Source organism: Narcine bancroftii, chromosome 4 (genome assembly GCF_036971445.1).
Source record: "Narcine bancroftii isolate sNarBan1 chromosome 4, sNarBan1.hap1, whole genome shotgun sequence".
In the NCBI taxonomy this organism is placed as follows: Eukaryota; Metazoa; Chordata; class Chondrichthyes; order Torpediniformes; family Narcinidae; genus Narcine; species Narcine bancroftii.
Genome location: NC_091472.1, coordinates 206646962 through 206660165, shown reverse-complemented (window position 1 = coordinate 206660165; position 13204 = coordinate 206646962). Strand labels below are relative to the sequence as shown.

The window sequence follows — 13204 nt, the reverse complement described above, 5'->3', positions numbered from 1 at the left end:
TTTTGAATGTCCACCTCCCGCGAAACACCCCTCCCCTCACCTCCCGCGAAACACCCCTCCCCTCACCTCCCCTTCCCTTTCCACTGAACGCCCCTCCCCTGAACACCCCTCCCCAAAACACCCCTCCCCTCTCCATCAAACATCCCCTCCCTGAAAACACCCCATTCCCCAAACACCCCTGCCCTCTCCACCGAACAACTCCCTCCCGTGACTCTCTCCTCTCCACTGAACAACCACTCCCCCAAACATCCCTCCCCTCTCCACTGAATAACCCCTTGCCCAAACACCCTTCCCCTGATCCTCCCCTCTCCACCGAACAACCCCTCCCTAAAAACACCCCCTCCCCCAAACACACCTCCCCTGACTCTCCTCTCTCCACCGAACAACCCCCTGCCCCGAACACCCCTCCCCTCTCCATCAAACATCCCCTCCCTGAAAACACCCCATCCCCCAAACACCCCTGCCCTCTCCACCGAACAACTCCCTCCCGTGACCCTCTCCTCTCTACCGAACAACCACTCCCCCAACATCCCTCCCCTCTCCACCGAATAATCCCTTGCCCAAACACCCCTCCCCTGACCCTCCCCTCTCCACCGAACAACCCCCTGCCCCGAACACCCCCTCCTCCAAAAACCCCCCATCAACCTCCCCACTCCACCAAACACCCCCTCCCCTCACTCCCAAATACCTCCTCCTCCAAACACCTTCTCACCTCACCCTCTCCACCAAACCCCTCCACAGAACACCCCCTCCACCAAACACCCCCTTCCCTCTCCATTGAACAACCCCTCCCCCAAACACCCCTCCCCTCACCCTCTCCTCTCTATTGAACCCCTCTCCACCAAATAACACCCTTCCCCAAACACCCCCACTTCCAAACACCCCTCCCATCAACCTTCCCACTCCACAGAACAGCCCCTCCCCTCACCACTAAATATCCCTCACCTCACCACAGAACAACCACTGCCTGAAAACACCCCCTCCCATAAACACCCCCTCCCCTTCCCTTGACGCTCTGCCGTCCTCGAACCCCTTTGCCCCGGAACACTGGCCATATTCGGTGCTGGGCTATCCCATGAAAGGTTGGGCAGGATGAAGGGGACACATATTGCCACCACTGCAAGAACTTTAATACAACACACACCCATGAGCACTCGGTACAACACAGTGAGCGGAGAGTCACGGAAAAGGGGTCAACACCAGCTCCAGGGGTCTGTACACCACACCCCACCCCCACATGGGTTCAGAACCCAGGGTCTCAAGGTCAGAACTTGACTGCCCCATGTCTGTATGCATCAATGTTCTCCCCTTATCCCCCTCTTCCTGTTACTGTTCCCCCCTTATCTCCTTTCCCTGTCACTGTTCACCCCTATCCCCTCTCCCTGTCACTGCTACCCCTTATCCCCCCTCCCCATTGCTGTTACCCTCTTATCCCCTCTCCCCGTCACTGTTCCCACCCTTACCCCATCACTGATCTTCTCCTCTCCAAGTCACTGATCCCCATTCAAATGACTGTTACTCCTCTGCCCTTTGTCACCGTTCCCCATCCCCATCCCCATCACAGCTCACCACCCCTCTTGACACTGATCTGCTCCCACCCCTCCTCCCACAGCCTTCACTTGGCTTGCCTCAGCCCTGCCCGATTCCCACTACCTGCCCCGTCCTTGTTCAGTGCAGTAGTGCTGGGGATGTTCTGCAACCACCCGTCTTGGTGATCTCAGTGCTTGCTGTTCACCACGTAGTGAGCTCCCCATCTTCCCCCACCCTCCATCCCTTAAACATCCTGCCTGCTCAGCTCCTACCCCTCCCACTTTGGGTGACATACAGGCTCTGAGGCGCTGCCGTATGTTGTGCATGCATGGTCAGATGACAATAAGCTGGAACGTGGACAAAGAACCAGCTTCCAATGTAAATTCCCACAGCTCAGAGGTTGGGGAAGGAACCAGCGATGGGTGGAGGAGTCCAATCTGTGCCCGGGTCAGGTCTGGACTGGGTGAAAACATGTCCAGGACCGACCGCACTGGGTCTGAGGTGTGACCACGGTTCAGGACTATGCTAAGTTTGGGGTGGGAACACAGTCCATGACTGCACTGGGTCAGGTGTATGAAAGCAGATAGTGGAGTGGGAACATGGGTCAGGATGGCATTGGGTTGGCAGTGGGAATGCGTGTGAGGACTGCGCTGGGATGGCGGTGGGAACATGTGAGGACTGCGCTGGGCTGGTAGTGGGAACGCATGTAAGGGCTGCACTGGGTTGGCAGTGGGAACGTGTGTGAGGGCTGCGCTGGGTTGGCAGTGGGAACGCGTGTGAGGACAGCACTGGATTGGTAGTGGGAATGCGTGTAAGGATTGCGCTGGATTGGCAGTGGGAACGTATTGAGGGCTACGCTGGGTTGGCAGTGGGAACGCGTTTGAGGACTGTGCTGGGTTGGCAGTGGGAACGTGCGTGAGGGCTGCGCTGGGTTGGCAATGGGAATGTGCGTGAGGGCTGCGCTGGGTTGGCAATGGGAATGTGCGTGAGGGCTGCGCTGGGTTGGCAGTGGGAACATGCGTGAGGGCTGCGCTGGGTTGGCATTGGGAACACACGTGAGGGCTGTGTTGGGTTGGCAGTGGGAAAGTGTGTGGGGACTGCACTGGGTTGGCAGTGGGAACGCGTGTGGGGACTGCATTGGGTTGGCAGTGGGAATGTGGGCCGGAACCTGGGCATCACAGGAGAACTGACCAGGGTGGTGTCAGAGCTGGCCCGGTGGGGGGTAGGGGGGTGAGATAGAGGTCAGTATAGTCCCTGTCCTCTCAATGGGCTGGTTCCACTTAGCCACGGACTGAGTGGGAAGTAACCTTGGTAACACGAAGGTGCTGGCCACGGTCATCAGCAAGCAACGTCCCAAAATCCAAGCTCATCCACCACGACCATGCCGAGCAAGGGAGAGATAGCATGGAGTGGCCAGCAGCAATTTGACAGGACACACTTCTCAAACAGGAGTGTGGCTCCAACAGCCCCCCAGCACTATTTCCACAGTGGGCCCCAGAGGACGCCACCCAACAATGGAGGACTGATGAGTTCACAGTGAAAGTGTGGCAGTGGGCGGCTCAGGAGCAACTGCAATGCACCCAGACAACTGTCAGATCCACCGGCTGCAGACGGCAGAGGGGAACCTGAGGACACAGCAACAGACGGGTGCACCTCCAAGTGATGACACCCTCAGCAAGAGGTTTGAGAGCAGACACCACCCTCTCTCCCAGTGACAGCTGCAGTTCCCCAATGGGTGATACAAGAGACACTGGGCACTGGGTGTAGTAAAGACTTGAGCACTGGAAGACTGATGGCGAGCTGCCCTAGCTCCTTGCACCCAGTTTGATGCCCACACCTCTGCCTGCATCCTGATTCCCCTCCCCCAACCACGCACCCTCTAGCTTTGGTGCCCCGACAACGTTGGACCCTCATGTGGCTGTGAGTCAGGAGGCTTGCTATGAGCAGGCTGTGTGAAAATGTACAGGGCTAAGGCAGCCGAAATCCTGTTCGCGTGGTGCCTCTTGGCCACGACAGAGAAGCTGCTCGTTCCTCAGGTCTCCATTGGTCCGTAGATCTGGATCGTGCCGATCGCGGAGAGCGGTACCATCTCCTTCCTCACCAACGGCACAGTCGAGGAGATCAAAGTCACACCCATTGATCTGAAGGTTCACCGTGTCCCTGCTGATGTGGATGGAGCTCCTTGTGCTGCGCCTGGTGAATGTCTGCTCCGTCTTCCTCAGTATGTGCCTCCGCAGAATCTTGCGGAAGGTCTGCCGGAACTCACGGATACGGTAGGCGTAGATGAAGGGATTGACGACGGAGTTGGCGTGAGAAAGGATGATGGCGAAGTACAGGACGCTGGCGGGCGCCCGGCAGTCTTGGCAGAAGAGGTTCACGCAGTTGATGATGTGCAATGGAAGCCAGCAGCCGGCGAAGAGCCCCACAATAATGGCCAGTGACTTGGCCGCATGCACCTCCTTCTGCAGCGTGGTGCGGCTCCTCTCTGCCTGCATACTCTTGCAGCTCATCTGCTGCAGCTGATGGCGAGCAGCCATGAAGATCCTCAGGTAGATCCCCAGCATCAGAAGAAGGGGCACCAGGACACAGGCAAAGAAGTTGTAGTAGACCATGTAATCCATGGTCACCACCTCTTCGAAGAGGCAGGAGACCATGCCCCCTCTGCATGGAGACGTGCCGTTCGTTCCCACCACTGCAATGTCACTGGATTTATTCCAGCCGAAGATGGGCGTCAGGCCAATCAGGAAGGACAGAATCCAGCAGATACAGATGATGTTCCTCGCACGGGATCCTGTCACCAGGCTGTTGTACCTGCATCAAATCAGAATCTGAATTTATAATCATGAACACATCACGAAATTCGTTGTTTTGCCACCGCGCGTCAGAGCAAACATTCATATAAACCACCTTCCGACAATAAATAGAAATAGTGCATGAAAAGTCAAAGTAGGATTATTCAGGAATCTGATGGCAGCGGGGAAGAAGCTGCCCTTGTTCTCATCTTTAGGATTCTGCACCTTTTCCCCAATGGTAGCAGAGTGAAGAGGGCATAACCCAAGTGGTGGGGGTCCTTGAGAATAGAGGCTGCTTTTTAAAGACATCGCCTCATGTAAATGTCCTCGATGGAGTGAAGTCTGGTGCCTGTGATGCTGCAGGTCAAGTTAACAACCCTCTGGAGTTTATTCTTGTCCTGAGATTTGGTGCCTCCAAAGCAGGCAGCAACTGGCCAGAAGGCTCTCGGGGACCCCCTGAGGACCTGCAGAAGTTTTCAGAAGTGACAGACTAAATCTCCTCAAGCACCTGACAAACCTTCTTCATGATTGCATCAACATGGAGGCTCCAGGATTGATCCTCAGAGATGTTGAAACCCAGGAATTTGAAGTTCTTGACCCTATGCACTTCTGAGCACTCGATGAAGACTGGGTCGTGTACCCTTGACTTCCTCCTGGTCCACAATCATCTCTTTGGTTTTGCTGACATTGAGTGCAAGGTTGTGTGTGTGAGACACCATTCAATGAGCTGATCTATCTCCTTCCTGTTCGCTTCCTCATTGCCGTTTGTGATTCTGCCGACAACTGTGGTGTCATCGGTAAATTTGTAGATGGCATTGGAGTTGAGCCTGGTCACTGTCATGGGTGCATAATGGGTGGAGTGGTAGGCTAAGCACGCATCCTTGGAGTGCACCAGTGTTGATGATCAGGGAGGAGGGGATGTTTCTAGTTCGTACTGAGTGCAGTCTTCCAATGAGAAAGTAAGTTTGTCCCCCACTGACACTGTGAAGCACACATTAAGAAGGAGAGCCAACATATCAGAGACTCCTTGTTACCAGTGACATGAGGGGAGCTCTCTGCAGGAAGCATTCCTGGGCAAGGATCAGTCCCACCCCCTCTATGTGTTCTCCAACACCGTGGTCGAATCCTTTCATCACAGCTAACCCATGGGTGCAGAGAGTAGTCAGCACTCTACCACACTCTCAGGCCTCACCCATGGGCAGTGATTCAAACCAGGGTTCTGAATCAACCCAATTAGAGTACAGCCAGGCACTGGAAACTATCTGGGTCACAAGAGATGGTCAGGGTAGATCCCGCTCACCAGAGATGGTTAGGCTAGATCTGGGTCACTGCAAATTGTGGGCATCACTGAAAGAAGACCACAGTTGGGAAACGGCAAGGCTCATTACATGGGAAGGAGAGAGAATTTTATTCTATCCTGATCTAGAGTAAAGATCTATTGAAGAGAAGGAAAGATTCAATCCTGCTAAGAAAATACTCTTTGATAAAATCTACAAATTTGTTCTTCGTTATCCTGTGACTTAGAAGATTTTGTGCCTGGAGATCAAAATAGATTCTTTTCTAACTTTACTCAATTTGCTCGGAGTCTCCCTAGAGTGCAGATCCGAGAAGATACAGGATCTTTGATGGGATGAACGATTTCTTTCTTTTTTTCTCTAAGATGGAAGAAATAATTAAGAATCATTCTTTTTGCTCGTCTCGCTTTTCTTTTGATTTCCAGGAAGCTATTTTATCTGTGGGTAATTAATTAATTAAACATTATGTATGAAATGCACCAAGGGAGTTGGGAGGAGTGCGGGGTGCTGATCGCGGTGGGATTATGTGTGTTTTTCAGACTTTAGTCACAACCCGTAAAGTTGTGAAAAATGGTTGAATGTGATTAAACTCCCACCATTCTGTGAAAATTGATGGAATGCAAAGTATGTAGATTAGTGACCCAGAGTAGGCAGTACTAGCTAGTGGGCCCCTTCTTATCTCGAGTCCCAAGGATGCAAGGATCTGGTTCAGGCTGGTACAGTGACCTAAGGTAGTCTATAGCTAGTACTCCGCTTGCTTAATAGAGACATGAATATTAACTTAGACGCAGAATATTAACTGCAGACTCGAAATAAAGCTGAACCTGTTCTCCAAGACTTTGTTTCCAGAGTAGTGATTGTGAACACTTTATATTTCACAAGCTTGGGGGCTCATCTGGAATTCTCAACTCCCACTGCTTGGTGACTGGCTATTGAAGAACGAGAAGGTGCACCCCACTGATTTCAGTGGTCTCCAATTTCCTTGCTTGCCATCAGCGGTTTGAATGAGTGATATCCAGACAGGAGACTCTGGAGAACAGGACCTAGGGAAGCTCCAGTAGAGGGAGTGGTACAGAACGAAGGGACTCTGGTAGGAAGAGTGGTTCGGTTGGGGCAACTCTCGTGCACGAGACCCGGGTAAGAAAAATTGACTATTAAGTATTACTCGGGCGACCGGGATTCTGTCAGGAGTGAGTGATCCGACAGGGATATGGGTAATTAGAGTACCCGAGAGAAGAAGGGACTCCGGAGTGGGGGTCCCGGGATTGACGTTCTGCTCGATAGTCCGTTGGGGCGGATGTTAGGAAACTGGGGTCAGGGAAGGACCCAGGAAAGGCTAAGGATACTATGATAAAACAAATGGCCTCAGTCATGGATTCTGGGGTCTTTGGTTTGGTGGCCCTGACTAGGGTCAGATGAAGATTGGATATGTCAGAAATTAAATTTATTCGTAAATGAAAGAAGTCCTCCAGACCCGGAGGAGTCAGATTATGCAGCATGTTGGATCCGAGTGTCCAAATTGTTTAAAGTTGCTGGAAAAAAATGAGGAGGACGACATACCTCCCTGGGATCTTTTGAAGCACCTGCCCCCGCCGTATGACAGTCAGAGGGGAGGGGAGAATCACCGGGATGCTGGTGATATCCCTCCCGAGGAACACCAACAGGTGAGAGAGTCCGATGGAGGGGTAGAGGCCTGTGCCCCAGAGCTGGAGGAGGCAGGACAGAACAGCTCGGACAGGCAGGGAAAAACATGAGAAAAAGAGAAACAGACCTGTAAAAGGGTTGGGTCGGAGACCAAGGAATGTTTCCGGGGAGATTTCAGTGAACTCAGCAGTTGAGGACTGTGGTTGAATAAGAGCTTAGGGAGCTCAGTTAAGAGTTCAGGGAACTAGTCTGGTCAGGGACCGTTAGTGTGTTTGTGTATATGTGTGCTCAGGAATGGGGAATTGTGTAGATACAACTATCTGGAAGTTGAAAATATAATTCAAAAAGTTTCTGAGACATTAAATAAAAGACAAGGGAGAGAAGGCTGGCCGTTGGGGGGGTGTGGGGGGGGGGGGGTACTTGGGATGATGAATTCATTAAAGAGCTCATTGGAAAGTGGCGCTTGTTAGCACAAGAAAGAAAAGAGATAGGCTTTCAGTTTGCCAAACTAATGCTGTAAAACTGTCAGAAGAGGGGACAATAAACCTATGGATGTCCTCCAGAAAGAATGTGCACATAGAAAGGAGCAGGACAGGAAAAATCAAGAAAGGAAAAAAGCAAAGGGTAGGCAGGAGAAGCCTCCTGCACAGGAGGATAAATAAAGACTACATAGTCAAATGGAAGTCTTAAGGCTGATGGAAGAGGGAGAGACGAGTGACCCCAAGTACTCCTTGGGGACCCCCTAAGGACCACCACTAGCATATCATCTGTCTGTATCTAGACCCCTAGCCAGTAATACCCAAAGTATTTTCAGATATTGTTAGTGCTCAAACTCAGAACCATAATAAATCATCTGGCCACTGTAACAAAGAAGTTAAGATTTAAAGTCTTTGGAAAATTCTAGAAGCTTTTGTTTAAACACGTTTGTCTGCATTTGCACAGTTTAAAAATTAAGCTGTTCTCAATGAGGACAGAGAGAACTCAACATAAAAACATAAGATACCAGCCAGGCAAATTGGAAGGAAGCCTAGAAGAAGAGCTAAAGCAGCCAGTTTGTGCAGAATACTACAGAGCACAGAACAAAGATAGCCAGGAATACTCTTAAAGGGGCCACACAAGATACCAATTTGTTTGCAGTTTAAAGTTGAGCACATACTCATGATAAAGATGTGATTTCTTAATGAGGCAGCTGATAAAGTATCTAAAGGGTTATCAAGATTGGGACCCCAAAGATTTAGTTCAACACGAGTCCTCCTCAACAAGTCTTATACCTTCCATTCAGGAGATTAGACTCCACCAGAGGGACGCCTCTGATAGAGAAATTGAGCGATGGAAATATTCCGGTTGTTGTTATGTTGATGTATTTGAGTTTTGGGTAACCCCAGCAGGCAGAGTGTAACTATTGTAGGAAAGTGGGACACTTCAAACAGGAATGTCCCGAATTAAAGAGGGAAAAGGATGCTATCCCTCTGACGACTTTTGGGGAGGATTAAAGGTATCGGGGTTTCTTCCAGGTGGGACCCAACAAAGAAGATGCCGTTTTTCTGGTGAACACAGAGGTTACTAGATCATCATTAAACGTTATACCGGAGGGAGTTAGATTCACTAGTCCACAATTAAAGGTATTGGAAGTAGGGGGGAGAGTCATGAAGACCCCTCTGATCAAGGTGGTCTGTGTGAAGTATCAAGACAGGGAGGAAATTGATTCTGGTTCCTCAAGCTGGGGTGAATCTGATGGGACAAAATCTGCAAATTAGACTAGGAGTCAGTACCGCTCCAGTAGAAGGACGTATGATGATGAAATTGTACCCATTGAGGGAAGAGGATATCCAGGAGATTGTGGACTGTGTCTGGGCCGGAGAGGAAACAGGGGAGGACTGCAAATAACCTCACTCAAAATAACCCTAAAGGAGGGTTTCCAGCCAGTATGGGTGGAACAGTATCCTATTTCGGTAGAAGGACAAAGTGGCCTTCAGCCGGTTATTGAAAATTTGCTGCGAGATGGAATGCTAGAAAGTTGCATGTCCCCTTATAACACCCCTGTCCTCCCTGTACGGAAAACGGATGGGACTTTCTGCTTGGTCTAGGATCTATGAGAATTAAATAAGATTGTTCAGACACGACATCCAGTCGTCCCAAACCCCTATAACATATTGAATCGAATTGTCCCGGAACACAAGTGGTTTAGTGTTGTAGATTTGAAAGATGCTTTTTGGAGTTGCCCCTTGAATGAGAATAGTCGGGACTTGTTTGCATTCGAGTGGGAGGGCCCTCACTCGGGAAGAAAACAGCAGTATCGATGGACAGTTCTCCCCCAAGGGTTTACAGAATCTCCCAATCTATTTGGACAACTTTTAGAGCAAGAATTAGAAGAACATCCAAGCACAGTTAATACAGTATGTAGACAACCTGTTGATTTCAGGAACAAAGGAAAATGAAGTTCGTAAATCCACCATTGAGTTGCTAAGTATTTGGGACACTTCGTTAGCCAAGGGAAAAAGAAAATCAGACCTGAACGAATTGCTGGTATCACCGGTTTGCCAATACCTAAAAATCAGAAGGTGATAAGGAAGTTCCTCGGATTAATTGGGTATTGCTGACTGTGGATAGATAAATACGCACAGAAAGTCCGATTTTTATATGAAAAACTAAGAAGCAAAAAAGAAAATGTGGAGTGGAACCAAGAGGAACAGCAGGAATTTAATTGCTTGAAGAAAGACTTGATTAATGCTCCGGTCCTGGCTTTGCCTAATATTAATCAGCCTTTCCACTTGTTTGTAAATGTGGAAAAAGGGATAGCTTTGGGAGTGCTAGCTCAGAAAAGAGGAGACCAGAGGCAACCTGTGGCATTCCTCTCAAAAATGATGGACCCAGTGTCATGAGAGTGGCCAAAATGCATTCAAGCAGTAGCAGGCACAGCAGTATAAGTGGAAGAAAGCCGAAAATTTACCTTTGGAGGGAGTCTGGTTGTATTCACTCCCCACACTGTCAGAACCATTTTAACTCAGAAGTCTCACAGATAGTTGACAGACTCGAGAATTTTAAAGTATGAGGCAATCTTAATGGAAAAAGATGACTTAACGATTTGTACAGATAAAAGTCTGAACCTTTCACAGTTCCTGTACTCGTCAGGAGAAGATAAAGAACCAGAGGACTCAGGGCACAACTGTGGCAAGGTGGTCGAGCTGCAAACGAAAAGTCGAGATGACTTAGAAGAGGAACCCCTCTTGGAAGGACAACGGCGGTTCATAGATGGATCGTATAGATGGGAAGATATGCTGTCGTTGATGGAGTTACTGGAACCGAAGAGGAAACTGGGCATCTGCCAGGCAGCTGGTCCGCTCTGTCCTGCGAGTTGTATCCCCTAATGAGAGCCCTGGAACTGTTGGAAGGGCAGGAAGGTACCATATATACAGATTTGAAATATACGTTTGGAGTCTACACATATTTGGGAAAATTTGAAAAGAACGGGGGATGATAACAGCAAGAGGAAAAGAATGAGCTCATGAGCAACTAATTGAAAAATCTTTGGAAGCATTAATCAAACCAGAAAGAATTGCCATAGTACATCTACCAGGACATCAGAAGGGGAACTCACTAGAAGCCTGAGGAAATCAGATGGCTGATGAACTGGCCCGACAAGTGGCACGATCAGGAACAGTGGACATGATGGCTCTGATACCTCACAGAGAAAGGGCTGAAGAAGAACAAATGGAAAAGATGGGAGCAAAGGAGAAGGAAGATGGAAAATGGTGGCTCCCCGATGGAAGACAATTGTTAAAGAAATCACCCAGTAGATACTAGGAGAACTATACTCATGCTCCCACTGGGGAGCACAAGCATTGTGTGATGTATTCTTACGAACTTATGCCTGCAGAGGAGTTTATACCTTAGCAAGACAGACAGTGAACTGCTGTGTGATCCGTTTAAAGGTTATTAAGAAAATTATGAGAGCTATGCCTGGAGGAGGATAACCTTTAGCAATCCAGCCATTTCAGCAGATACAAGTGGATTTCACAGAATTCCCTAAGGTCCAGCGATGGAAATTTTTACTAGTAATAGTGGACCACTTCATGAGATGGGTTGAAGCGTTCCCCACTGTCAATGCCACTGCACAAGCAGTGGCAAAAATAATTCTGGAACACATTGTACCCCGATATGGAATAGCCAAGTCCATCGATTCAGATCGGGGAACACAGTTCGCTTCTAAAATTCACAGCCTGGTCTGTGAAGCCTTAGGGATAAAATGGAAGCTGCATACACCATGGCATCCACAGAGTTCCGTGGACCAAGTGCTTACTGATAGCTCTTCTCAGAATTCGGACAGCCCCACGACAAGACATTAGAATATCCCCTTATGAGATGTTATTTGGACTCCCATATTTGGGGTGGGTAGAAGGAATACCTATAGTCGAAAGTAATGATGTGTTTTTAAGGAACTATTTACTGGAAGTCTCTCATTCTCTTGCAGATTTAAAAGCTAAGGGTCTGCTGGGGCAGAGCCCTCCTCTGGATTTGGATTTCCCTATCCACTCTGTGAATGCTAGTGACTGGGTGCTGATCAAATCATGGAAAGAAGAAAAGCTTCAGCCCCAGTGGAATGGACCATATCTGGTACTGTTGACCACAGAAACAGCAGTCCGAATGAAGGAAGAGGGGTGGACACACGCTTCAAGAATAAAGGGACCAGTGGACCCACCACCAGCCACAGAAGGAAGGAAAGAGGAGTAAAAAGGGACAGAAAAGAAAACTACAATAATGAATCTTTTACGCTTACTATTTCAATTTGTACTTATACACATCATAGCTTTGCATGTTCAACCTAAAAATTCTTTTGTCTCTCTATGTACTAATTATGCTAAGAACCAAAATCAAATAGATTGTTGGGTATGTGAGAAAATACCACACCATGGCAAGTCATGGCAAGCTACCCCTTAGTAGCAGTCCCTCTCTCCCTACACAAATTATTTTATATATATATATATATATATATATATATATATATACACCTTGCCCAGCAACAGTGATCCAACTACTGAAGATAAATACAAAGGGTGGTCTATACGACCAAAACCAACAAAGTCAGTAACTACTCAGTCTGGAGAGTTGCTTCCTTTTGAGGAACCAACTAGGAGTTTCCAATTGCATGCAGAATTGGAGCGTCACACGGTTACCCAGGGAAAAGGAATGTTGGAATCGGACAAAAGGGCTTAAATTGACCCGTACACCTAAAGGTTGAAGTGGATGTTGTTACCTGGCCTACTTAATTCCCCATGTCTGTGTACTTAACCAGCTACCTGTACTAATCTCGTCCCATGGGCAAAGCAAAAGAAGGCGATCATCTCACGTGGATGTTTTCCCTCACATATGGAGCCGCATGAGCTGGGGTTGAGATTCAAGAATTTGCAGCCACCCTAGATGAACTAGTGAATGATACGGACCTGGCGTTTGGGGAAGTCCAATCCCAAGTCCGGGCAATAACTACAGAAATGGCCACCATGCGACTTACAGTCCTCCAAAAATGCATGGCCCTTGATTTTATTTTAGCAGAGAGAGGGGAGACTTTTGCTTTGATTGGCTCTGAATGTTGCACATACATCCCGGATGAATTAGCTAATATCTTGGATTTGGAGAGAAAATCCGGGAGGCTAGAGACAAATATAAAAAAGGTGTATGGGGTGATTGGACATGGGGAGATTGGAATTTCAGAGGTTGGAGGCCATGGTTAATGCACCTTGCAAAATATGGTTTAATGATTCTAGTGGGTTTATTTACTGGATTAGCCATCCTACGATGTATTATCACTAGATTAATTTGCTCAGATACTGGAGCGAAGCAGATGGTATTTAAAAAACCCCATGGCAGATGAACAACGACAAATTCAACTCATGTTACAACAATTTGAGGAAACAAAAGGTGAACAATAATGTAGTTTAATCAGAA

General features: G+C 48.6%; 1 protein-coding gene across 4 annotated transcripts in view; it reads right to left on the bottom strand.

The window, feature by feature from the left end:
• Nucleotides 1-2699: 2699 nt before the first annotated feature.
• The window catches only part of adora2aa (adenosine A2a receptor a), a 68462-nt gene continuing 57957 nt past the window's right edge, over nt 2700-13204 (bottom strand). For all 4 annotated transcript variants that reach the window (XM_069933756.1, XM_069933753.1, XM_069933754.1 and 1 more), the window contains exon 3: nt 2700-4341. In XM_069933756.1, the coding sequence (XP_069789857.1) occupies nt 3468-4341 (874 nt within the window). In that variant the 3' untranslated portion in view covers nt 2700-3467. The remainder of the gene's footprint in view (nt 4342-13204) is intronic.